The 24886-nt window shown below is 37.0% G+C and overlaps 1 protein-coding gene across 44 annotated transcripts in view; it reads right to left on the bottom strand.

Annotated features, from left to right (window-relative positions):
* Nucleotides 1-24886, bottom strand: part of MAP2 (microtubule associated protein 2) — a 284671-nt gene that overhangs the window by 58418 nt on the left and 201367 nt on the right. For 43 of the 44 annotated variants that reach the window (XM_040476065.1, XM_040476071.1, XM_040476062.1 and 40 more), the window contains one exon: nt 19494-19778. In XM_040476065.1, coding sequence (XP_040331999.1) covers nt 19494-19755 — 262 coding nt within the window. In that variant the 5' untranslated portion in view covers nt 19756-19778. Of the gene's footprint in view, nt 1-13339; nt 13633-19493; nt 19779-24886 lie in introns of those variants that run through there. The other variant, XM_040476080.1, reaches the window with a different exon arrangement.

The raw sequence follows: 24886 nt of genomic DNA, 5'->3' as shown, positions 1-24886 counted from the left end.
CAGAAACCTAATCAGCAGATCTCCGGGTGAGTTTTACCCTTAAAGTCTGGCTCCTGGGACAGGAGAAAATTCACTCAAGGTTTGAGGAAAGTTCAGAGAAAATTAACGGTAAACATGCCAAACAAACACAGAAGACAAAGGAAGAGAGTCACAAAATCAGACCTACAAAGATAAAAATATAAGTTATGATGTGTGTATGATGTATCTATATAGCTATCTATATCTATAATCTATATCTATATATAATTTACTCATTCATTCTACAAATATCTATTAAATGACTCTATCCACTTATCCATCCATCAAACCATCCATCTATCCAACAAATCTTTCTATCTGGGAGATCATTCCCTTTTATATTGTAGATTAAAGGAAGTCACATGGACTTTAATTCTGAGAAATGTGGGCACAAACTCTAGCATTGCTACTTTCTAGTTATTTCATACTAAGAAATTTACTTGGAATGGAGTGCCTCGGTGGGTCAGTCGGTTAAGTGTCCAACTTCAGCTCAGGTCATGATCTTGTGGTTCATTAGATCGAGCCCCACGTCAGGCTCTGTGCTGACAGCTTGGAGCCTGGAGCCTGCTTCAGATTCTGTGTCTCTGTCTCTCTCTGCCCCTACCCACCTCACATTTTCTCTCTCTCTTAAAAAAAAGAAAAACAATAAAAAAATTTAAAAAATATGAAATTTGGGGCGCCTGGGTGGCGCAGTCGGTTGGGCGTCCGACTTCAGCTCAGGTCACGATCTTGCGGTCCGTGAGTTCGAGCCCCGCGTCAGGCTCTGGGCTGATGGCTCGGAGCCTGGAGCCTGCTTCTGATTCTGTGTCTCCTTCTCTCTCTGCCCCTCCCCCCCTTCATGCTCTGTGTCTCTCTGTCTCAAAAATAAATAAACGTTAAAAAAAAAATTAAAAAAAATATGAAATTTACTCGGACTAATTGGGTTTCAATCCCTCATCCATGAAATGGAAATACTAATAGCACTTGTCTCACAAGTTGCTGTGCAGACTCAATTGCATAATTATAGAACAGGCCTGGAACATCAAGGAACTTGAGACTTCCAAGGAGTTCTTCACCAAGTTGTCTTTATTTCTCCCAGTCAAACATTCTTCTGGGTCTTCTGGTATTTCTGCTTCAAAGGAAGAGCAACTAAAGGTCCAGACCAACTAGCCTATTACTATTATGAACATCAGATAATAGAGTTAATCTGCAATCATACATGTTGATTTCAGGGACAGTGTTTTTTGGTTTTGCTTTGACTTTCCTAGACAAAGCTAGAGGGAAGTAAAAACTTTCTTTGTTATTTATTTTCTGGCTTTATAGCCATTTTCCTGGCTGCAGAGGTCCTGGGCTATGACCTGCTCTAGATTTCTGCTAGCGTCCCAATTTAGGACCATCTTCTGGACCGCACTCCAAGAGGCCTGATAACCCCTGTCTTCTCCTGAGAACTATTAGCAACATGAAACAATCTTTTTTCAGGTAAGAGCTACATTTTAATTTTTCATTGTTTATTTTTTCTACTTCTTTATTCCCTATCCTACTTTATACTCTATTTTTTGGTTATTTTTTCTTTGACACATTATATGTATAAAACTATAAATAGGACTTAGTTGTTCATAAGATTAAAGATGAATCTAGATTACACATAAACTGGGAAATGATTATACATAACTGAAAGGTAACATTGATCTTCACAGCTGAAAACGTTATACTTCTTAGCATAAGCAGAAATTATTAAGGACTCAGTTATCTTTCTTTTGAACATCTAAAGTTTTCTGGTAGTGGATGTTTTTTAGTTTATGTTAAAAATTGCCTTAGTTAAGGAGTGTATATAATTTGTATTTTATTTTCACTCTTGTTAATGTCAGGTTCTCAATGTAAATAACTAATGGTAGTTTTTGCATTGAAGTGAGAACCAGTATTTGAATATTATTATTTTTTAATAGTGTCACTACAGTTAGTGAGACAGTTTCTGTAAGTATTACAAAAATATTTCATGACATGGTTCTAAGTCATATCATATCTAAATAAAATGAATGACAACTGGGATCTAATTTGGTAAGTAATGCGACCCTAAATCAGTTTGAAGGAAAACATTAAAATCAACTTATTTAAAACACATTTGTCTATTAAAATGATAGGCTGATACAAAATAAGAGATTTAAAGATACAACCCAGGTGACAGAGCCATGGGTGATAACAGATCATCACTATATAGATAAACACCTTTAAGTAAAAAGTGAAGTCTGTCCTAAAAACTTATTCTGGGCAATGGAGATGGGGCCAGTATTCAAAAAACACTATCAAGGAAGCCCTTGGTAGATAAAATGAATTCTGGAAAGAAAGAATATTTTTTGTTGGTATTGGGGAAATAAACTGGTAGAAATACATATAGGAGGCAAATAGGGATAAGACACTAATGAAGACATGCTTGCGTCTACAGAAACCTACCTGATAATCCTCAAAAGATATCATGCTAAGCTACTTAGATTTCACCTAAATAATGAATAAACATCATATTGTGATACAAATTTATAAGTTGCTACCCCAGGCACTTTTATTTCTCATCAACATATTGAATCCACACAATAATACATTTTCTCGATGGGAAAACTGGCAAAATAATGGATAAAGGTAACTTACGGTCCCATTTAGACAACACTTTGAATTATATTGGTGTAGTTCAAATATTTTAGAGTAGTAGATTGTGGTGTCAGAAAATTCTGCCTCTATCTCTTACTAGCTGCAAGTGAGTGACAATCTGTCTAACCTTCAGATTCCCCATCTGTAAAGTGGGAATTAAACTGGTGTTCACCTTTTGGTGTGTTGTGGCAATTAAATGCAATGATATATATATATATATATATCAGTTGCTCATTTAAATTCTGTATCTCTGGTTTAATCACTCTTGCTGTCTTGCGGTCATCGAAGTCTATAATCATCATTTGACAAGATATAAAGATACGAAAGTTTTTGCCACATACAGAGATAATTCTGTCATTTTCCCCCATGAGTACCTCCTTGCCTAAATGCTGAACCACTGCCTAACACACAATATGTCAGGTGCCTGCCATTAAACTAAAATGATAAACTAAATTTCCTCTACCTATAGTATTATTCAGTAGTATGCAATACTATTCAGCATGTATAGCTGTTATAACCTTCTGGCTTATTCCAAGTGCTGATTCATGCTATACCATTGCTATGTTCTTCTGGTATTTTATCACGTCAAATTTTTAACACAGTCCCAAGGCCCTGTTTTTTGGCACATATTTCTAGTTTAGTTATTTTGTTATGTTAATCTATCGATATTGCTTGGCTGATTCATAACAAAAGCAATGGAGTTAAAACTTTCTCAGTGGTCCCGGAAACTTCAACTTGCCTCTGAGCAACACGACATTGTTGGTAGACACAGAAGTTTGATTTTGAACGTGTACTCTTTGAGTTTTCATCAGGACCAGCTGTGATTACTTGAACATGCAAAGGCTCACCAATTAGACTGTGGACAAAAAATCCAAAACAAGTTGGCATATGCTTGAGAACATATTTTTGTTGATTTCTTTCAGGTTGTTAAGGGAGAAGTAAGAGACACTAACAATAAATTCAACCATATGGAATATAAAAGCCAGTAAATGTTTCTGCTTTTAAGAATAATGGACATAATAATGCCGTGTTAAAAGAAATGACAAGTAAGCCTACCGTACACTTGTGAAAGAAGGAAAACAAAACAATTTTAGACAGAATGCTCCTGACAAGGAAAGGTTTTTCTCAGTAGGGTACAGAATGGTTGCCTAGGAAACGGGTGCTAATTGCTGCTGCTGATGGAAGCTAGTCAACAAGGAAAGCACTGTGTAGTTGGAAGCACTGTGCTAGACAAATACCCTTGATAAATTCATAAAAACAGGGAAAGAAGAAAAGTTCCTTGCTTAATTTGGAGAGCAAATGGTTCCTCTGAAACTATTTCCTGCAATCAACTGGTGAAGAAGGAAATTAAAAGAGCAGATTGTTGGTTTTTGTTTGTTTGCTTCCTTGGCACCTCAGCATTAATTAAAGAGGCCAGCACTGGCATATCCTTCCTTAGTCAGACTCTGATCTCAAAGGGTCACCCTTGCCAATGTTGCAGCTGTAGGTCTTTGCATACCTTTCTTCCAAAGATTTCTTCTAAAGACTTACTGATTAAAACAAAGACCAATTTAGTTTATGCGGGGGAAATGCATTTGAGGTAAATTAAGTCTTGAGATGTTAGTAATAACATTAATAACATTAAGTCCAATGAGACATCATTAATAACATTAATGGGAAGATGAAATATCAATAAAACTAAGAGACCTTAAATAAATTCACACTTAGAGTAACTGTAGGATAAACAAAATTTAAACGTTTGTGTAGAAATGCAGTAGTGTGTGTGTGTGTGTGTGTGTGTGTGTGTGCCAGCACTCATATACATAAAAGTCTCTCCATGTTTTTAAAGTTCCACTTGTACTTGGGTACCTCAAAGACTTTGACCACCTAGAGTGAGGCTAGGATTTGGGTGAATCAGTGTTCCTAAAGTTTCAAAAAATTTTTTTAAATGTTTATTTTTGAGAGTGCGCGCGAGAGAGACAGAGTGTGAGTGGGGAAGGCACATAGAGAGAGAAGGAGACACAGAATCCGAAGCAGGCTCCAGGCTCTGAGCTGTCAGCACAGAGCCCGACATGGGGCTCGAAGTCACAAACCGTGAGATCATGACCTGAGCCAAAGTCAGACGCTCAACCGACTGAGCCACCCAGGTACCCCTAGGTTCCTATAGTTTTCAAAACTTAGGAATGCTTCAGACAGAGGATATGACGGAAAAATGGAAAAGTATTCCAGGTTCCAAAAAAAGTCATTGGAGTAAACTTTCGAAATGTAAGTTGTCTATATACCAGGAATAGTTTTTACTAGTTACTTCTATAAACTTAGTTATTTCTTCTAGGAGAAAGTGTTTGTTATGATAAAATGGCAGAAATCACCTTTTGTTCACTGCTTCTATCTCATCCCCATCATAGTATAACTTACATGCTTTGTATGTAAGGCCTTTGGAGGCCTTGTGACCTAGAAGCATATGGAATTTAGGAACTGTGTGATAGGAAAATCACTTTGTTCACAACACATCGTAGGGTACAATCAGCGCATAGAGAGACCAACATGATTTTTATGTAATTATAGTTTGCTTAAGCCTCCAGTCCCACCATGTTTCTAAGAATGAATGTGCAAATAGCAGCATATACATCAACCTTATGTGCTTTCTTCTTATCAAGTCTCTCATGAACTATAAATGTTTTAAGTAAGTGATTCTCCATCTTCTATAACTGCCTGTTTTATTTTTGCCATTATAGCTATATAAAATATCATCCACAAATATTCTCTTTACACAAGCCCTAAAACCACTTGGCAGATTTCAAGTCACTAATAACTGTATATGGTAATTCTTCATAAATTTCAAATTATAAATGAATGTACATATACCAGAGAACCGTAATTCAATAATCTGTGGGCAAAGGTACAATAGAATTAATTACATTATGAAATTCTGGAAACTAAAATGCCATGAAAATAAAACAAAAAGAAAAATAAGAAGATAGAGTTTTGAGCTAACCCTCTATTATTCATTAATAATTTTTGTTAAATAAAAGCTCAGCCACAACACAAGTGTGGCACATTCTCTGGAAAAGTTCCAAACAAGTAAAATTAATAATAAAGACTTTTTTCTTTTTTTAATTTTTTTTACCATTTATTTATTTTTGAGACGAGAGGGACAGAGCATGAACGGGGGAGGGGCAGAGAGAGGGGGAGACACAGAACCGGAAGTAGGCTCCAGGCTCTAAGCCATCAGCCCAGAGCCCGACTCCGGGCTCGAACTCACGGTCTGTGAGATCGTGACGTGAGCTGAAGTGGGACACTTAACCAACTGAGCCACCCAGGCGCCCCTAAAGACTTTTTTCTAGGACCTCTAAGTAGCAAAATCAAGAGACTTTGCAAGATCCTTTAAGTAAGAAAATAAGTGTCAAGTCCAAAGTTATATTTGTAATTTGGTCACATTATGATAGGAAAGAGGAAAGACTTCAATAGAATTTTTAATTTCTTCATGACAAAAATTATTCTAGAATAAAGATGACTACTTCTGTATTCTGGATTGATTAATGCATCCCATAGAAAATGTTATTAAATGGGGGCGCCTGGGTGGCTTGGTCGGTTAAGCGTCCGACTTCGGCTCAGGTCATGATCTCACGGTCGGTGGGTTCGAGCCCCGCATCGGGTTCTGTGCTGACCGCTCAGAGCCTGGAGCCCGTTTCAGATTCTGTGTCTCCCTCTCTCTGTGACCCTCCCCTGTTCATGCTCTGTCTCTCTCTGTCTCAAAAATAAATAAACGTTAAAAAAAATAAAAAAAAAAAGAAAATGTTATTAAATGAATTTCTCTCCATCCACAGATTCAAAAGTTTCATTATGTATAACAAACAAGAACAATAGTAACTTCAAAGTTTTCTTCAGAAATTTGCAAATAACATACACATTCTAATTTAGAAAATACCTCTTAGAGATCTGTTGAAATAAAATTTTACATTGATGATTTTGCTTCAGTGTTATTTACCATGTCAATCTCTATCTCTTCTCTGTGTATTGGTATCATTGTTACAAAGTCTACTTCTAGAAATACTTGCAAATTGTGGGTGCCATCTATATCATGCTTCAAACAGCCAACGACATTGAAGCTTTATATCAGAACGTAAACAACATCTAGAAAGCATAAAGCTGTAACTGATTATGGTAACAGTTCTGGTTGTTCTATTGTAGAAGCCCAGCAGAAAGAGGAAAAATAGATTGATTTTGATGGAGTGGCAGAATTGAAAAAAAAAAGAAAAAAGTAAGGACCAGATGTTATCTAGGTGGGTAGGCTGACATTAAGCAAGGGATTTGCATGGGGTTGAGGGGGGGATCCTGACCACATGAGGTAGCTTCAGATGCATACAGACAATCTGAAGAAAACGAAGAAATCGAGATTCAGGAACCAAAGCCAAAGGTGTTCAAGGTAAGTTTTATTTTCTTCATAATTTTGCTTAGGGCAGGCCCCAGGTAGGCAGATGCTACCGTAACTATAAGCTGTACTATGTTTAAAAACAGAGAGTTTCATTTGGCATGAAAACCACAATCCCATGTAAGGGATAGATGGGGTTACTTCATGCTAAGGCAAATCAGATTTCATAAACCTTCATTTCATTTCATGGCAGTAAAATCCAATTTACTATAAAAAACATATGAAAAGGTATATTATTTTCTTCCTGAGATATAAGAAAAATTTGTATATCAGGACTTGTAGCTTTTATTTTTTCAAAATGAAATTATAATTTTGTTATTTTGTACACGGTAGATCACAAACAGGTTGCCCAATTCCTGGTTCTAAGAAGAAGCCTGAAAATATTTCTGGTTCATTTCTATTTCCCTTGAAAGTTTACCAAGACTTTCTTCCCAACTTTTAGAGATATCCTCTACCCCTCAGTAATGTTTTATTTGGGCTTTTTTTGGGGTTTTGTTTTCCTGAAGAAAAGTTTGCTATAAAAGGAAAAACTTTCATGAAATCAGGGAACTTTGTTATTTCTGCTCTTTTTTTGTTTTTTGGCTAATTCTGACATGCAACATGAAATGCAGAGGCATGAATAACGTGGTCTGATAGGAAAAAGGTAATCAAAAGCTATAGGAAGAGAAGTATGGTCTTAATGCAACCATATGAATTAAAGCATCATACTTAAAATTTTATAGGACAAAATAAAAGAACCACCTCAATATTTTAATCAAATAGATTTTCCAAAATATTTTCTAAAAAGCATGTGTGGTAATTTTCACTTCTCTACAGACCAGGTGAAGAAAAATACTTTGTATTTATATAGTTTTTTCATATCCAATTACATCACAGAGCATAAGGCAGAGGTGAAACTCAGCATTATTTGGGGCACAGGAGACTCAAGCATTTCCAATTAGAATTGAAGAAATGCTCATCATTTTAAAAATTTACCTTAAAAAGTTAAAAATAATTTGGGAAGTTTATAATTTTTCACACTAAAAAAAAAAAAAACCCAAAAAACAAATTCAATCTCATCTGGTGAATCCAGTCCTAAAATATTAAATTATCAGTGAGGGTAGCTTCAATTTACTCCTCCTTAAACAGTGAAATCCAACTAGAAAGGAAATCTGTGTCACCAAAACATCCAAGTTCTTGAGAGTATTTAAAAAAAATTATTTTAATGTTTATTTATTTTTGAGAGAGAGAAAGAGAGAGAGAAAGAGAGAGAGAGAGAATGTGAGTGGGGGAGAGGCAGAGAAACAGAGAAACACAGATTCTGAAGCGGGCTCCAGGCTCTGAGCTGTCAGTACAGAGCCCTACGTGGGGCTCGAACCCATGAACCATGAGATCATAACCTGAGTTGAAGTCAGATGCTTAACCGACTGAGCCACCCAGGCACCCCATCTTGAGCAGTATTTTTAATGCTTCATTCAGATCATGTGTTAAGTTCGGTGTGGTCCACAGGGCATTTCAAGCACTATAATTTTCATAGGCTGGATGGCAGATATGTCATGAGGACAGGGATCACAGGGATCATTATTACCCCAAATACATGAACTTCCCCTCCTAAAATGTGACTTTTTAGGAGAGTAGAATCTGTATTTGCTTCAAACTCAGTTCTTCGTTTTCTGATTGAAATCAAGACTTTTAAGAATTGGGTGAGAACTGATCTGGAGGAATATCTTCCATGCTTTGTCACCTAGGTCAACCATCTTTTTTTTGGGGGGGAGGAGCAGTTTTCCCTAGGTTAGCATTTTTGTTCTGGTAAAACTTTGAGTAAAGCAGATTTATTCCAATCTTTCCAATGCTTTAGGCACAAATCTCTAGTTTCTAAGCTGATGAGGAAAAACAATAAACAATTTTTTAAGAAAGAGAAAATGTACATAGGCTTTAAGATAAAGGATAGCAACATGCAAAATGCAAAAAGTATCTAAAAATTTCATTTTTAAAACTGTTTATAAAAGCAATAGTAGGGGCGCCTGGGTGGCGCAGTCGGTTGAGCGTTCGACTTCAGCCAGGTCACGATCTCGCGGTCCGTGAGTTCGAGCCCCGCGTCAGGCTCTGGGCTGATGGCTCAGAGCCTGGAGCCTGTTTCCGATTCTGTGTCTCCCTCTCTCTCTGCCCCTCCCCCGTTCATGCTCTGTCTCTCTCTGTCCCAAAAATAAATAAACGTTGAAAAAAAAATAAAAAAAAAAAAGCAATAGTAAATGATGATGATGATTTTCTCTTATGGAGAAGAAAAACAGTCTTATAAATACTAAAATACTTAATGATTAGAATCAGAAAACACAAATGGGAGCATTTCATTTTAGTATACCAAAAAGGAAAAAAAATGGGTTACAAAAAACTCTTATCATTTTTTAAAATAATGAAACTAGAGAAGCATATCCAATTGAAATCAAAACATTTTTCCTAAAGTTAACAAATAAATATCCCTGTTATTCAGTAGAGAAATGCTGTTTATTACTGAAGAACTTATCTTTGCAAGTCATTTTACAGACTCAAAGATGAAGTAGAGAGAAAAAGGACATTGGTGATACTTTTATTCAGGCTGACCTTCAAAAATAGGATTCATCTCTCCAAGACAAAACTGGTATATTCCTTTAAAGAAGGATAATTAAATCTATGACTTAGAATATTCATTTGCTTTAAGATTCAGATTGTCCATTTGTCAGAAATGAAACTAATATGAGCTCCTGACCTAGAACAGTGAGGCAATCCTTACACATTACACCAGAGGATCAACAGGGATAAGAACTGTAAAGCTGTTTGCAGGATATTTCAGTGCCTTTCAAGTGGAGCCAACTGTTATATCGGGCTCAATTTTGCAGGAATGAGCATGAGAATTTATTCACTGTCCATGTGTTTCTTAGCTGCTATAGATGTCTCTTAGGTCATTTACACTGAGTTTCCATACTCTTTCCAGTTCATTAATTTTTACAATCAAGAAAATATTTCTAATCAGGTGTCATACTGCTACCTTAATTAAGTCAAAGGTATATTTTCTTTACTCCAAACTTACACTCTCATTTTTAGACCATGCCATCTTCCGCTATATCCTTTCTTGACTTTCTTTTCACTACAGTATTTCTGAGTTCCTACTTAATTCCTTTCTGTTCCAGCCAACAGTTCGATAGTCCTCACTTTGATTCTAGCTTCCTCTCTCAGTTTCTCCTTTTGCTTCTTTATATCCAGCATTTATCTCAATACAATCATTCTCTCAAGTGCGTTGCTCATACTGTGAAATAAGTTTTGGAGCCCTGTTTTGCTTGTGAGATTCCTGACTCAAAACCTAGCATGGATATGGACTCTTTCTCTTCTTTATATCAATTCAAAAATATTTATTAGTACTTACTATAGGAAACAATCATTGCATCACCTACCGAAAGGGACATGAAATGATGAATGAAGCACAGCTTCTACCTCGAAACACTAACAACCTAGGGCTGCAGATTAAAACAGGTAAGAAGCCCAGTAACATGATCCATATGAGTGCTATTAGCAAGATACGAACATGTTACATGCAGGTGTTCAGAAGAAGAGATTCCTTGGAAAGAATAAAATCAACATCAGTTCTGGATCTGTGACCATGGACTCTGAGAACCTCTCCTGTGGGATATGCACCTTTTCAAAACATTTTTCCATCACTGGTTCAATGCAGAACATGAATAAAACCACCGATTAGTTGGGCAAATGTAACTTGTTTTGCAAAAGAGAAGGTTGTTAGTTCACTCAGGGGAGTTGACCCTTCATGCTGGAGTCACTTATGGAAGAATCAGAGATGCTCATATCCCAACACTGTCTCGATCTGTCTTTCCAAATAAAAAATTTGGACAGAAAATCTTGAATCTAACTTTCAGGCTGCTGAAGCTGAATCATACTATTAAAGATGATTTTTCTCTGAATCTTGATTCCTCTGTTATTACTCATTTTGCCTAACGTCTTAAGGTTTGAACTTTTGAAATAAGTTGTAGAAACAGACATTTTGTTCTCATTTCTGTGTTCTAATAACTACCTAGCATTTGCATATTTATTAAAAGTTGCAATGAGAGCCTAAGACATATGTCATCAGTTTGGCTGGGTTTTGAATTGTATTTTCTATGAGTGTTGCCGAATGGTGACTCATTCTGTGAGATGAGCCGCACCGTGAGCAGGCAGCAAGTGGCTCAGTGTCCTTTTCCCCTCAGGACTCACGATGCCAAGTCAGATCATGCTTTCACTATCAGATCTGCAAGGCAGCACCAGTTGTTCTGTTCATCTGCTCCTGAAATGAATTTCCAGACTCCCCTAACAGTCAAAGCACGTGCTTTATGTAATGTGCTAAGGAGCAGTGAAGTGTGAGGGAATGAGAGGAAAAGGCTTGGTACCCTGAAGCAGAAAGAGTCGCAAGGGGAGGAAGGACAGGAGGAGCGATGACCGATGACCGTGAGATACTCCCTGGTCTACTAACCGCTTAGCAACAATAACATCAAAACCAGAGCCAGCCCTTGAGGTGGTATTTGGTATATATTTGGGACAGATATTTTTCTCAGGCACATACAAGCAATATAGTTAATTTATATATAAGTTACACTTAAAAAATACATTGTTGATCAATGATTAATATATTCTCAAGATATCAGAGGAATTTATTTGTTGCAAATTACTATTAAAGTTGTTCTCTTATCTTTTTTTGTGAGGAGAGAATTCTTTTTTCTTTTTAATGTTTATTTATTTTTGAGAGAGAGAGAACACAAGTGGGGGAGGAGCAGAGAGAGAGAGAGAGATAGAATCTGAAGCAGGCTCCAGGCTCTGAGCTGTAGCACAGAGCCTGACGCGGGGCTCGAACCCACAAACTGTGAGATCATGACCTGAGCTGAAGTTGGGTGCTTAACCAACTGAGCCACTTAGGCACCCCTTGTGAGGACAGAATTCTTAGTAATAGAACAAGAGACAGTCAGTTGAGCGTCTGACTCGTGATTTCAGCTTAGGTCATTATCTTATGGTCCGTGAGTTCAAACCCTGCATCAGGCTTTGCACTAACAGCACAAAGCCTGCTTGGGATTCTCTATCTCTCCCTCTCTCTGCCCCTCCCCCATCAAAGTAAATAAATAAACTTAAAAAAAAAAAAAGAAATGGAACAAGAGACAGATAAAGGCTATGCATAAGGCTAATCAAAACAAAGGCTTACATTGTCCAAAAATAAATCCAGGAAGACTTGCTTCCATGACTGATTATTTTCATCTGCTCACTGCAAATGAAAAGGATTTTATGGGGCATGTAGAATTCTTCCCTAAGTGGAGATTTTAAAAACCTCAAAAATACCTTAAAAAAATATGATGACAAAACGTGATAGCAAATTAGAGAGGAGGAAATGTGAAAATGTCTTGGAAAATACAGGATCAGGGGAGAGGGTCAAGTAAGAAAATACAGTGATAATTAAATTATATTTACATTTAAAAAAAAGCCAGACAGAATAATTTTACAAGTAGGTCTTAATTTTTCTTAGCTCAAATCTGTTGTAGTCATTAAGATTCAAATTCAACAAAATAATTTTTCAGTGTCAGTGCCCAAAGAGAATGATAAAAATATTTTTTTTTTAGTGATTGGGATTGTGGTTCTGACATTTAGCATAAAACAAGATGTAAAGAAATGGGACTAATTTTCACCAAGCGCATGGGAGGTATTGTGGAAGAATATACATGGGAGTAAATGTGTATGCAAATTAATATTAGTTTTCAAATATCTTACTATATTGTGTTAGAGCCTTGCTCCTCACAACTGGAAATGTTTGTAGGCAATTAAAATTCCAAGGAACAAAATCATATTTTAATTTGTTACATCACTGGGTTTAATTAAAATAAGTCTAGAGAAATCATGGTTTCCTTATATTTTGATTCAGAATTACTGACTTAAGACAATCTCATTCTACTTTAAGACTTCCGCTGAAGAGCAAAGAGAGATGTGAAGTCAATTTTTACAGGAAGAACCACCCCTAACTGCGCATTAAAGTAAACAACGTTATCTGGTGCCTGTCTTTTCCTCCACTTTGTGCAAACATTTTAAGCTCTAGCTATCAATGTCTATGTACAAGCTCATATCTTACCAAGAGTAGGAGATACAGTTCATTGTTATAACGTCCATGTAAGCAAGCTCTCCATCAGGTTCAGACCCTTCTATTTACCAACAAGACAAGCCACATTTTATGATTGAAGTTAATGCCCAAATCTGCCCCAAATGGTATAGAGACCACATAAGGACAAAGCAAACATGACAAATACAAACCTTGTGGAATTGCCTTTCTTTTTTTTTCAATCAATCCTGTCTTTCTTACTCTTTCCAGCCCCAGATGCCTAACCATTCAAAGGAAACCACGGACGAGATCCCCATTTTGCGGACTCATCTATCGGCGCCTCCAGGCCCAGACGCTTCGCAGTGAGGCCCTGGTGCTTTTCTGCAGATCCAGCCTTGAATGCTAAATAACTGTGCTCTGCACACTCCTCTCTCTGCGCAGCTCAGGGAAATGGCAGCTAGAGCAATGAGTGGTTGCCGTGGCAACAAGGAAAATCTGCAACCTCTTGTATTGTTAGGCCAGCGTGTTTACTTGCCTTGTGGGGTGGTGCAGATGGCTTTAGTCGTCTCACGAGAGACATGGTTCTGTACTTTTTTTGGCCCTGCGTACATTAATAAAATATCATATACGATATGCCATATTTTAGATGGGATGGTGACTCCTGCCAGTAAATCTCAAATCTAGGAATGGAGGCAGGAAAAATGAGAGAGGTAAGAAAAAGGCAGGTTCACATTTCCTAAGATGACAAAGGGAAAGAAGCTTAAAGGTATATTCAACTTTTTGCATGTGAATGATGACAAACTTTTCCTCCTTTATGTATTTTTAAGCCTTCAGCTTCTAATTCCAGCAACAATAAACTTGCGTATCTCAGTATGTTGATCACCTGGCTGTCTAAGCTCTGGGGAGGTTAAAGTGCAGGTCAAGGCTTTCAAAGGCACAGCTCCATTGGTAAGCTCTGAAAAAGCAATAGTGTGTCACCTGGAACAGCTTTTACAGATCTCACGGCCGCAGCAGGAAGGAGACCTGAATAGGATCCCCAGGATGTTGGGAAAACAAAGCAGTTGTGTCTCCAGTTCTGGAGAACTGGAATGGGGGTAACTGGAGAAATGTCCTTTAATCTTTAAATTTACTCCAAGAGATGGCTGATACCGACTTTTGATGATCACAAAGGCCTTTACCCCCTGACTGGTCTTTCTTACTTGTGTTGAAAGCATTGCACCTTAGGCGAGTCAAAATCATGAAAGCATGATTTTTTTTTTTTTTACGTTTATTTATTTGTTTTGAGAGAGAGAGAATCCCAAGCGGGCTCTGCACTGCCAGAGCAAAGCCCCATGCAGGGCTCGAACTCACAAACGATGAGTTCATGACCTGAGCTAAAATCAAGAGTCGGATGCTTAACAGACTGAACTACCCAGGTGCTCCACAAAAGCATGATTTTAAATACTTCAATGTTGTGGCATCTATAAACTTCTGAGAATTGCCCCCTTTCTTGCTCCATTCATGCTAACATCAAGACTAAAGTTAGGATGTTCTGTCATGCTGAAAGGTACAGGGATGTGGCTGTTCTGTAATAGAAGAAGGCTATAATTGGTAACAGCTGCAGCTGGCCGTGCTGCTCTGAATCTGGCAGAGTGGGGTGTGGGAAGCGCACAGGTCTATGCAGCTGGAGACCTGCAGTCTGGCTGTGGTCATGGGATCTCAGATGGGTGACTACACCAGTAAAGAGGAGGACTGAAAGGTGGTCTTACCTGTCTCTTCCAGTGATCTTGATATGAATGCTAATATGATAAGAAAGATAAGAAACTTAAAGATACGGCTCTTAGGGGCGCCTGAGTGGCTCAGTCAGTTAAGCATCTGACTTTTGGTTTCGGCTCAGGTCATGATCTCATGGTTCGTGGGTTCAAGCCCCACATTGGGCTCTGTATTGATGGTGTAGAGCCTGCCTGAGGTTCTCTCTCTCTCCCTCTCTCTCTCTGCCCCTCCCCTGCTCATACTCGCTTGCTTGCTCTCTCTCTCTCTCAATAAATAAATAAATAAACTTAACAAAAAAAATTTTTTTCTAAATAAAAAAAGATGCGGCTACTAATTTTCAGTCAGGATTGGAACTCTAGGGGTACCAAATGCAGTCCTCTTGCTTTCTTCAATAAAGATGAGGCAGAAAAGAGAGGAAAGGTTTATTACAAGCCTTTTATGATTCATGCTTTGGAAGATGATTTAAAATGACTGTTTTAAAACAAACAAAAAGCAGAAAGAGACTCCTAAATAAAGAGAATTAACCGATAGTTGCCAGAGGGAATGGGGTGAGGGGGCAGGGCAAGATGAGCGTGGAGAGGAAGGTACAGGCTTCCAGTTATGGAACGAGTAGGTCATGGGGCTAAAAGGTACAGCATAGGGAATACAGTCAGTGGTACTGTAATAGTGTTGTATGGTGACAGATGGCAGCTATATTTGTGGGGAGTGTATCATAATGTGTAGAGAAGTTGAATCACTATGTTGTATACCTGAAACTAAAGTAACTTTATGTGTCAACTATATTTCAATAAAAAAATAAATTAAAAAAAATGATGGTTTTAGTTTCATTATAATAGCAGCTTTCCTAAACGACTAGATTCTGAATGGTTTCTCCTTTTGTGTGTGTGGGGGGGACTTTTATGTCATGGCTTCTAAAAAGGTTACTTTAGTGAATAAATACAGGAATAATCCTTAAAGTAATTAAAAGTTATGATACAATAAGCGAGTAAATCTATCTACTTTTCTATGGATTGGCTCTCAATTGTAAGAAAAGAGCCAAGATCTAGAAGAATAATCTGTAAAAAAATATATATAATTTAAAATATTATTGCCTTCTAGAATTCCCTTCTCCCCCTTTCCCAGCCTCAGCACATAAGATCAAAGATAAGCTGACTATGGGTTTGCACATCTAAAAATTAAGAATTATTATGGCCCAGAAATGAAGGTGAACATTGAAAAGCATAGGTAAGAGAGAATGAGGTAAGATCTCTGGTTCAAGTAAGCCCACCTGATGACAAAAGGAAGGAAGAAAGTGATGCAGTGATGGCGTTTCATTTATTATGGGATCTTGTTTTTAGAGAAGAATAAAAATAAACAACCTTGAGGAAAAATTTGTTTCTGAAAATTAAGAGAGGACTATAGCAAAGAAGGAAAGAAGAAAGATCTCTGGATTCAATCACTAGTGGCTTGGACACCACAACATGTAGCTGAAGACCTGATGTTCCTAGGAAATGTGTCATGTTAAAAGTGCCCGGAGAAGTATCTTTTGTAAGGGAAAAATGCAATATACTGATATGTGAATATACATGTGAATGATACATGTGAATATACATGTATACATGAATATACATTCATATACATGTGAATGATAAAAGAGGAGGCCAGAATATAGCTCCTCTGGTCCTCTTTAATCACCTTGAAATACAAGGCCAGCTCACATTAGTGATGCCTATTATCAATGGTTAGCATTTCTAAAGACTATCTTTGAGATTTAAGGACACTTCTTTTTATTGGGAATGATCTTTATTTGTGAAACAGTTATATATAAACCATCAAAAATAAAATGCATTATTTTATTAAGCAAAAGTTTGGAGAAAAATCTAACTGCACATTGAATTATCACTAGAACATCTTCTGTAGATATGAGACAATATCTCACATTTTTCCTTTCCCACAGCTTTCTACATATGGATATTTTATGGACTTAAAAATGGCCTGTTATTTCTGGAGGGAGTTTAACTTAAGAAACATCATAGTTTGGATTGCACACTTCACTCTGGTGACCCACAACCGGCTGCTTACAACTTTTTTTCACTATGAACATACATATAGAACTTTCAGAATCAGTTTCTCAAAGGCAGTACAAGATTCGTGTGATATATGTTTAGTTGAATTCAAAATTAACTCTGGATGGTCCTGAACCCATAAATTAAAAGAAACATCTGTTAATCTCTTTTTAATTTATATTATTTTCTCAAAGAAGCTGGCAAGGACATACTGACCTTGCAAAGAAATTTTTCTGATGCTCTTAAATATTTAATTAAGACCACTGAAAAAATGAAATAGTAAGTGATATGGGTTCTTCCTTGACCAAACACGCTACAGGGATTTTTTTTTCCTTAGTATATTTCAAGCCTCTATCATCATCAGTAAGATTCAACTGGTGAGAGCCCAAGAGACAAAGCAAGACTTTCAAGAGTTTTCATTCACCATTAATTTAAGCAGGACTTTCTTTCTTCTTTTGCATTCATTCACTCACTCATTCAAAATACATTTGGTGAGTCCTTGAAGTGTAATGTCAGGTGTTGCAAGATATGACGATGAGAAAAATGTTGGTCTATCACATGATCTCTTGCTTTCCCCACAACAATTTTGCTCCTCATGTCCTCGTCTCTTCATGCTTCAGTTTCTTCAAAATGTTCCTAGTTAGTGCTCCTGACACTCAGGTTCTGCCCTGTTCAAGTTGTATTATACTCAACTTTAGAAAAATATTCCTTGATCAAGAGTGCCCTATCGTCCATATTGACACCACTACTACCACCACCAATAATACTAATGGTAATTAATAGATACTATTTCTTGATTCATTGACTTTGTACACTTTACTATCTCATTTAATCCTCATTGTGGCCACGAAAGGCAAAAATAACATTTTTACTTCTCTTGTATCCACAATTCCTTACTAATGGGGCATATGTGTCTGTTGAGCACTGTGCAGCTGCTCAAATACTTAAATTAGATTGGACACTGCCACTCTCTTCTGTTCCACATGACTTTCTGCAGGGTACTTGCTTCTTATTACAGCCGAAAACCTGACTTCACAAAGATAAATCTTGAAAAGGATTTTATATTTATATTTTGTACTGTAATCGAATGTTGAAACTGTGGACTATCTTGAGGTCATGTAGTACTTAACAGATGTTGAGTATCTCTGTGTTTCCTTTGAGCATTTAAAATATTCTGCCACACCCTGAGTTTGCTGCGACTTATCAAGATGCTTCTGTAGGCAATTTGGGAACTTTGGTCCCAAGTAATAATGACCTCTCTTCAACTTTGCCTTTCTATACTGCTCATTTGGCACACAATACATTGTGTTTTGCATTTGAATTGTGTGCACAGGCCTCATGTCTGCTACTGCATCCTCTGCTCTGTGAAGTTCAGAGACCACTCCTTGCAAGTGCCCTGGCACAGAAGCTAATATACCTTGCATATAGAAAATGCTCAACAGTAGTTTATCAAATGAGTGGATTAAAAAAATTACAGCATGTCCTTATTTAATTTCTCTTCAGTTATTTGAGAAGCCTTTAATATTACCCCCATTAAGTATATTTTTTGAACAAAGCGTACAGTTGATAAGTGCTGCTGACTGACAGAGTGCAGAAAATCGGTCTTTGAATAAGCAAGGGATGACTCTGAAGGAGGCATTACCTTTCTTATTACATATAGTTTACTTACTCTTTTTGGAGTAGCATGTCAGCAAGTTATTGTGTACAAACACATTAAATTCTTATGACAGAAAAATCAGAAAGTAATGGTGAAGAATATAGTGAAAGCAAGTGTTTCTCTATGCTGTTAATGCTTTATAATGACTACGCCATCAAGGAAGCTATTATCAATGAGAGTAAGGAGGACTATTGGTAGAAATTGCACTTTGAAAGGAAGTACTTAGGAGTAAGCCAAATTAAGTTCTCCTTCAAGCATCTGTAATACTAGTTCTTAAAAAGCTCTCTGAGGAAGTATGAAATGGTTCCCATGTATGTGTTTCCTTCCCTTCCCTCCCCTCCCTTCCCTATTCTCTCTCTCTCTCTTTTTATTTTAAGATTTTTTAAAAGTAATATCTATACTCAACTTGGGCCTTGAACTCACAACCCCAAGATCAAGAATCGCACGTTCCACCAACTGAGCAAGCCAGGCGCCCCAATCTCTCTGTCTCTTTTTTTTTTAAAAGGCTGGGAGATAGGCTCTATATGGCTTTCTGACCTAAAATGTACATATACTTCTAATTAGTCAATCAGATTTAGGTCCAATAACATTCAAAGCATTTGTGAAGTTTTCTTTCAATGAGTTAAAAAGGCTGAGAGTTAACCAGCAAAAGCACACACACACTGAGCCATCTGTCCATTAAAGTGGTAAAACTAAATAGGGAGATGAGATTAAGAATACAACTAATTTGGGGGAATGTTAGGCTCCTCCTCAAGATTTTTCTTTTTTCTTGGTGTCTATTTTCCCTGACGGACTGGAATTTCAGACCTTGTGCTGGTGAAAGAAGGTCATCATGGTAAATTAATTCAGTTTCAGAGTAAACAGACTTCAAAGCACAAAGCCAGCACTGGTGACAGAGGAGCCCTTGGTTACCTGCTGTTTCTCTGTCAGCTGAGGTCAGCTCTCCATTGATGCCATTCTCTTTGGTATCTGAATAGGTGCTCTGTGACCCATGTTCTCCAAAGGCGCCCTCTTCATCCTCCCTGTATGGGAATCCATTGGCGCTTCTGACAAGTCCTTCCCCTGCCCCGCCTTGGTCCTTAATCTCAGGTGGATGTGGATGTGCAGATGCTTCTGTTAGTTGAGCTGAGGTCCAGTGAGGCGCCTTTGCTTCATCTTTCCGATCATCTGCCATTCTTCTACACCTTGTGACCTCTTCTGGGATTGGAATAAAAACAATAGTGGCCATCACCGTGGGGAACTACAATCTAATATTACTAAGATAGGGCACACTTATAGCAAACTCAATAGTTAGCTATGGTCAAAAAAACATGCTCAATATTCGACTGTTAATATCAAGAAAACAGCTGTTGTTAATACCTTCGTTTTTACAGATCTCTTCTGGCATATCAATTCTTTTAATACAGGATCACCATTAATTTACATATATATTTTTTACACTAGTATTTGGCATTTAAGGAGATATCTAACTTTCATTGATACATGATATTGACTATACAGTAGAGTCAAGGAATCCTTCAGGATAGGGAAAATTTGTAGTATGAGAAAATTGGGTAGAAGTATGTGAGAAAACAAATGGCTGAGGGGGAAATGATGAATTGGGGGAAACTACTCCAAGTACTCTTTTAAAAGCAATTCTCAGGGATGCCTGGGTGCCTCAGTTGGTTAAGCGTCCAACTTCAGCTCAGGTCATGATCTCACAGTTTGTGAGCTGGAGCCCCAAGTCGGCCTCTGCACTGACAGCTCAGAGCCTGGAGCCTGTTTCAGATTTTGTGTCAGCCTCTCTCTCTGCCCCTCCCCCCACTCATGTTTTGTCTCTCTCTCTCTCTCTCTCTCTCAAATAAACATTTTAAAAAATTTAAAAAAATATTTAAAAACACAATTCTCCCTGAACCCTAGAAACGACAATGGCTAACACATTAGTCTTAAAAAAATTTTTTTTTAATGTTTATTTATTTTTGAGAGAGAGAGAGAGAGAGAGAGAGAGAGAGAGAGAGAGCACAAGTTGGGGAGGGGCAGAGAGAGAGGGAGACACAGAATGTGAAGCCGGCTCTAGGCTCTGAGCTATCAGCATAGAGCCTGATGCAGGGCTTGAACCCATGACAGTGAGATCATGACTTGAGCTGAAGTCAGATGCTTAACCAACTGAGCCACGCAGGTGCCCCCACATTAGCTTTTTCCATTTCAAAGGTGTTCAATTCAAACCAGAGATGGATATGTTTTCTTGGATACTGTATATTAAAAGAGAGTTTTGACTTAGTTTCTCAGCAAATTTTCCTAAACCCTATCTATGGATTAAGAGTATATATAGATATACTAAGATTTTGTCTTAGTATATCTTACATAGAGAAAAGATAAAAAAAAATACAGTATTAGACCTACATCCTACCTTATAATGTTATTTCACAACTAAGTCAAATCAGATCTGGAAAAGTTAAATTACTGACATGTATCAGTAACTGTGAATTGTAGTAAAGTTTGAAAAAGTCATGGAGTAGGTGTTTTGTACACATTAAGTCAGTGACAGACATTGCATGGCCTTCACTTACACACTGATGTCACTAGGTTTAGACATGTAGTTGATAAGAGATGATTCATTACTCACTTCTAGAAAGCTGTTGCCAGCAATGTAGTCTTATTCATGGCCTACTGTTCCCAGACTGAGGATAGAGACATAGGCCATGACTGTCTCTGATGGAAACTAAGAACACTTTCCCATTTTCTTTTTCTTTCCTTTTTTTTTTTTACTTTCCTGTTTTCAAAACAGTAACTCAAGTAAAAACATCCAAACAAGCAAACAAAATTGTATTAAAACAAATCTTCCTGTTACTAAGCTCTGTTTAGAGACATCACAAGTAAACTAAGTTGTAAAGAAAGTAAGCTTTCCCACCAAATTCCTAACAAGCATTTGTCTTTTTTTTCCCCTCAAATTTCAATGTGTTCTTCAGGTTCTCATTCTAGTTTTCTATTCATAGCTGGAAGAGCTAGATGAGTTAACTCATTTAAACTAATTTGACTACAATACCAAACCTACCCCCAAACTGCTTCCCATAAGGGTTCTATTTATTGTCCTTAAGAACATATTTAAAAAGTGATATGAATTTAGCTTTCAAAGCATTGATTGAAGGGCTTGTGAATAAACCAAGGAGCATCCCTATATCACCGACAATGTGTAAAGAACTTTATCCCCAGAAGTGTCTCTTCATCTGTAAAGCAAGGACAATGATGCCTAGTTTATTATTGTAAAGTTTGAACAGAAAAATATACAGGGCAGGGTGCCTTAGGTGGCTCAGTCGGTTGGGCATCCAACTTCAGCTCAGGTCATGATCTCGCTGTCCGTGAGTTCGGGCCCCGCGTCAGGCTCTGTGCTGACAGCTCAGAGCCTGGAGCCTGTTTCAGATTCTGTGTCTCCCTCTCTCTCTGCCCCTCCCCTGCTCACGCTCTGTCTCTCTGTCTCTGAAAAATGAATAAACCTTGAAAAAAATTAAAAGAAAAAAAGAAAAATATACAGGGCTCAGCACAGTCCCCGTCATGTCCAATAATTAACAGTTACAATCTCTGTTATTGTTGTTAGAATTATACTACTAGCCATTATACCACAAGTCATTATATATAAAATATTTTAAGTAGTTTTCTGGAATTACTGCCACAGGAACAAGAATCTGAAAACTTGGTACAATAACAAGAGTTACTTGCAAATCTGTCTCCGGATATTATATGGGACTGAAAGAATGTTCCAAGGCAGACATGGGAAATGTCTGAGACATGGAAGCCTGATAGAAGGGGTGCACCGTCAGAATTAAGCACTCCATGTACACATCTGAAATCTTCCCTACATCTTTTATAAAGATGATTCTGCACTGTTCTAGACTCCATTATGTCATTGTCTTCAAGTCAAAAATCAAAGGACCTCATTTAGGTATATACAGATTATATTTTTTCTCAGTTGTTGCAGCATCTTCTATGTCCAATGGGCTGAAGAAATTATGTGGATTCAAACTGTCACCTTTGAATTTGAGACCCTTGGCTCAGCATCCTTTCTTTATATGCCTTGATTTCTTTACTTTTCTTTACTAAAATAGTTTAATTTAAATTTCCATATTCCTACATTATCCAATCTAGTTTGCATGCTGAGTAAATACTCGTAAGTAGCAAGTTTCCCCCAAAACAAGTACATGCCTTGTTAATGCCACTTTAAAAAAATTAATAGGCTTTATAATTAGAATAGTTTTAGATTTATAGAAATATTAACCAGATTGTACAAGAAGTTCCCATGCACCCCTGTACACAATTTTCTATCACTAACATCTTACCTTAGTATGGTATATTTGTTATAATTAATTATAAAATATTAATATATTATTATTAACTAAAGTCCATAGTTCATTTAGATTATCTTAGTTTTAGCTAATGTCCTTTTGTTGTTGTTGTTCTAAAATTCCATCCAGGATACATTACATTTCATTGCCATGTCTCTTCAGGTTCCTCTTGGCTGTAAGAATTTCTCAGACTTTCCTTGCTTTTGATGACTTTGAAAAATACTGGTCAGGTATAGATAATTCCTCTATTGAAATTTGTCTGATTTATTTCATGATTAGTCTTGGGTTATGTGTTTTGGGGAAGAAGACAGTCAGTGGTAAAGTGCTCAAATAAGCTTGAGAAATGCTGAGCTACAGAGGCATGTATATAACTTGAGGTTTTTAAGAGTTTTTGATACGCTACTGGACTTTTGAATCTTAGGGATGGGCAGTGATGTCCAAAGCATTCCAACCAGTTCAGCATAGAAAACTTTTTTTGATGCCATGTTTATTAACATGTCCAAAAGGATTTGGGAAATTCTTAGGTTTGCATTTTAGCCCTTGTTTAACACCAAGAGTCCTAGCCACAGATAGTCCAAGTAAATAAAACAATATAAGAACCCAAACTCCTAGCTAAAACTGGCAGTTTTTTCCCAAAGGCTCTCTGAGGAAGATTTGTCAGTGACCAAAAATCTTCACCTTGAACCTAAAAAACCAATGCCTTATTGGGGACAGTATCAATTAATTATCTTAAAATTAATTACCTTAAAATGTTAAGATACTTTGTTTTAAAGAAACCAGGCATTTACAAAGTAAACAAACTCCTTAATGTTCAAAGCTTTAGAGCTTTGGATTCTTTTTTTTTTTTTTTTTCAGTTAATCAATAAAAGCTAATTTTGGAAAAAGAAAGAGCTGTCTGGTCATACTGCTCCAATTAATATCAGAGGCATAAATACAGGGAATTAGTTACCTAAAATTCATTATTTGACTTCCTGATAAGACTATTCAGATAATACACTTTAAAACACTTGCAGACGAATCAGATGCCACTTTCTAATTTGTTGGGTTTTTGAAATGTACATAGTCTAACCATCTATTAAGTGAAAATTACTTGAGGAGATTTCAAGCTACAATCATCATTGCTCTGACAAAACTACTTTGACAGAAAATATGATTTGGAAAGATTTTCTTCTGTGGTACTGAAAAGTTGCTGGAATCAAAGGACACACTATTTGGCCATACTAACTTATAATCACAACATGGTATTATGAAAATCCCACACATTCATGGTAAACTTCACTTAAATTCCTAATCAGTGTTTTAGGGTCGTAGATTATTTCCACTCCTCAAAATGGTTTTACAATATAGTTAAAAGTGACCACAGCTGCCTTTCATTTCTTCTTCCTGATATATAGTCTTCCTTTACCTGAATCTCTCTGAAAACCGTGAATGTAGTATTAAAAAAGATAAGAAAGCTGAGATAAACTCCAATCCCCTCCAAAATATAGAAGGAAACTTGTGAGGTACTAGAAATTGTAACATCCATTCCTACTGTGTAATGAGAAAGACTCTATTTTCCATATCGCAAAAAATCACAGATCCTAACTGCTCTGAACAACTGAGCAGCTGGGGATCTGCCACACAATCATCTTACTTGAGAATTAAACTGAAAAGCTACCTGAATTCTTCCCCTCATCCCTCTCTTCCAAAAGCCTAGCTTGATAATGTGGGCAAGGAAATTATTAAGTTAAAAAGAACTGTACTAATTCCGAGACATTGACTTCCAATGTACAACAAATTTGCAGTGGGAATCTTACCTGCTAGGGCTAAAACACAAGTGCCAATATCAGTGAGGATACAGCTACTTGTAATATGGATTTTTATTTTTTAAATTTTTATTATTATTATTATTTTTTTTAACTTTATCATTATGTTTTCCTTTTTATTATAATAATCACAAGTTATTTATTACCTTACTATATATTAGTGGTCATTCTTTTTTTTTTT

Source organism: Herpailurus yagouaroundi, unplaced genomic scaffold, assembly GCF_014898765.1.
Source record: "Herpailurus yagouaroundi ecotype Mexico unplaced genomic scaffold, PumYag 140, whole genome shotgun sequence".
In the NCBI taxonomy this organism is placed as follows: Eukaryota; Metazoa; Chordata; class Mammalia; order Carnivora; family Felidae; genus Herpailurus; species Herpailurus yagouaroundi.
This window is presented reverse-complemented; position numbering and strand designations above follow the sequence as displayed.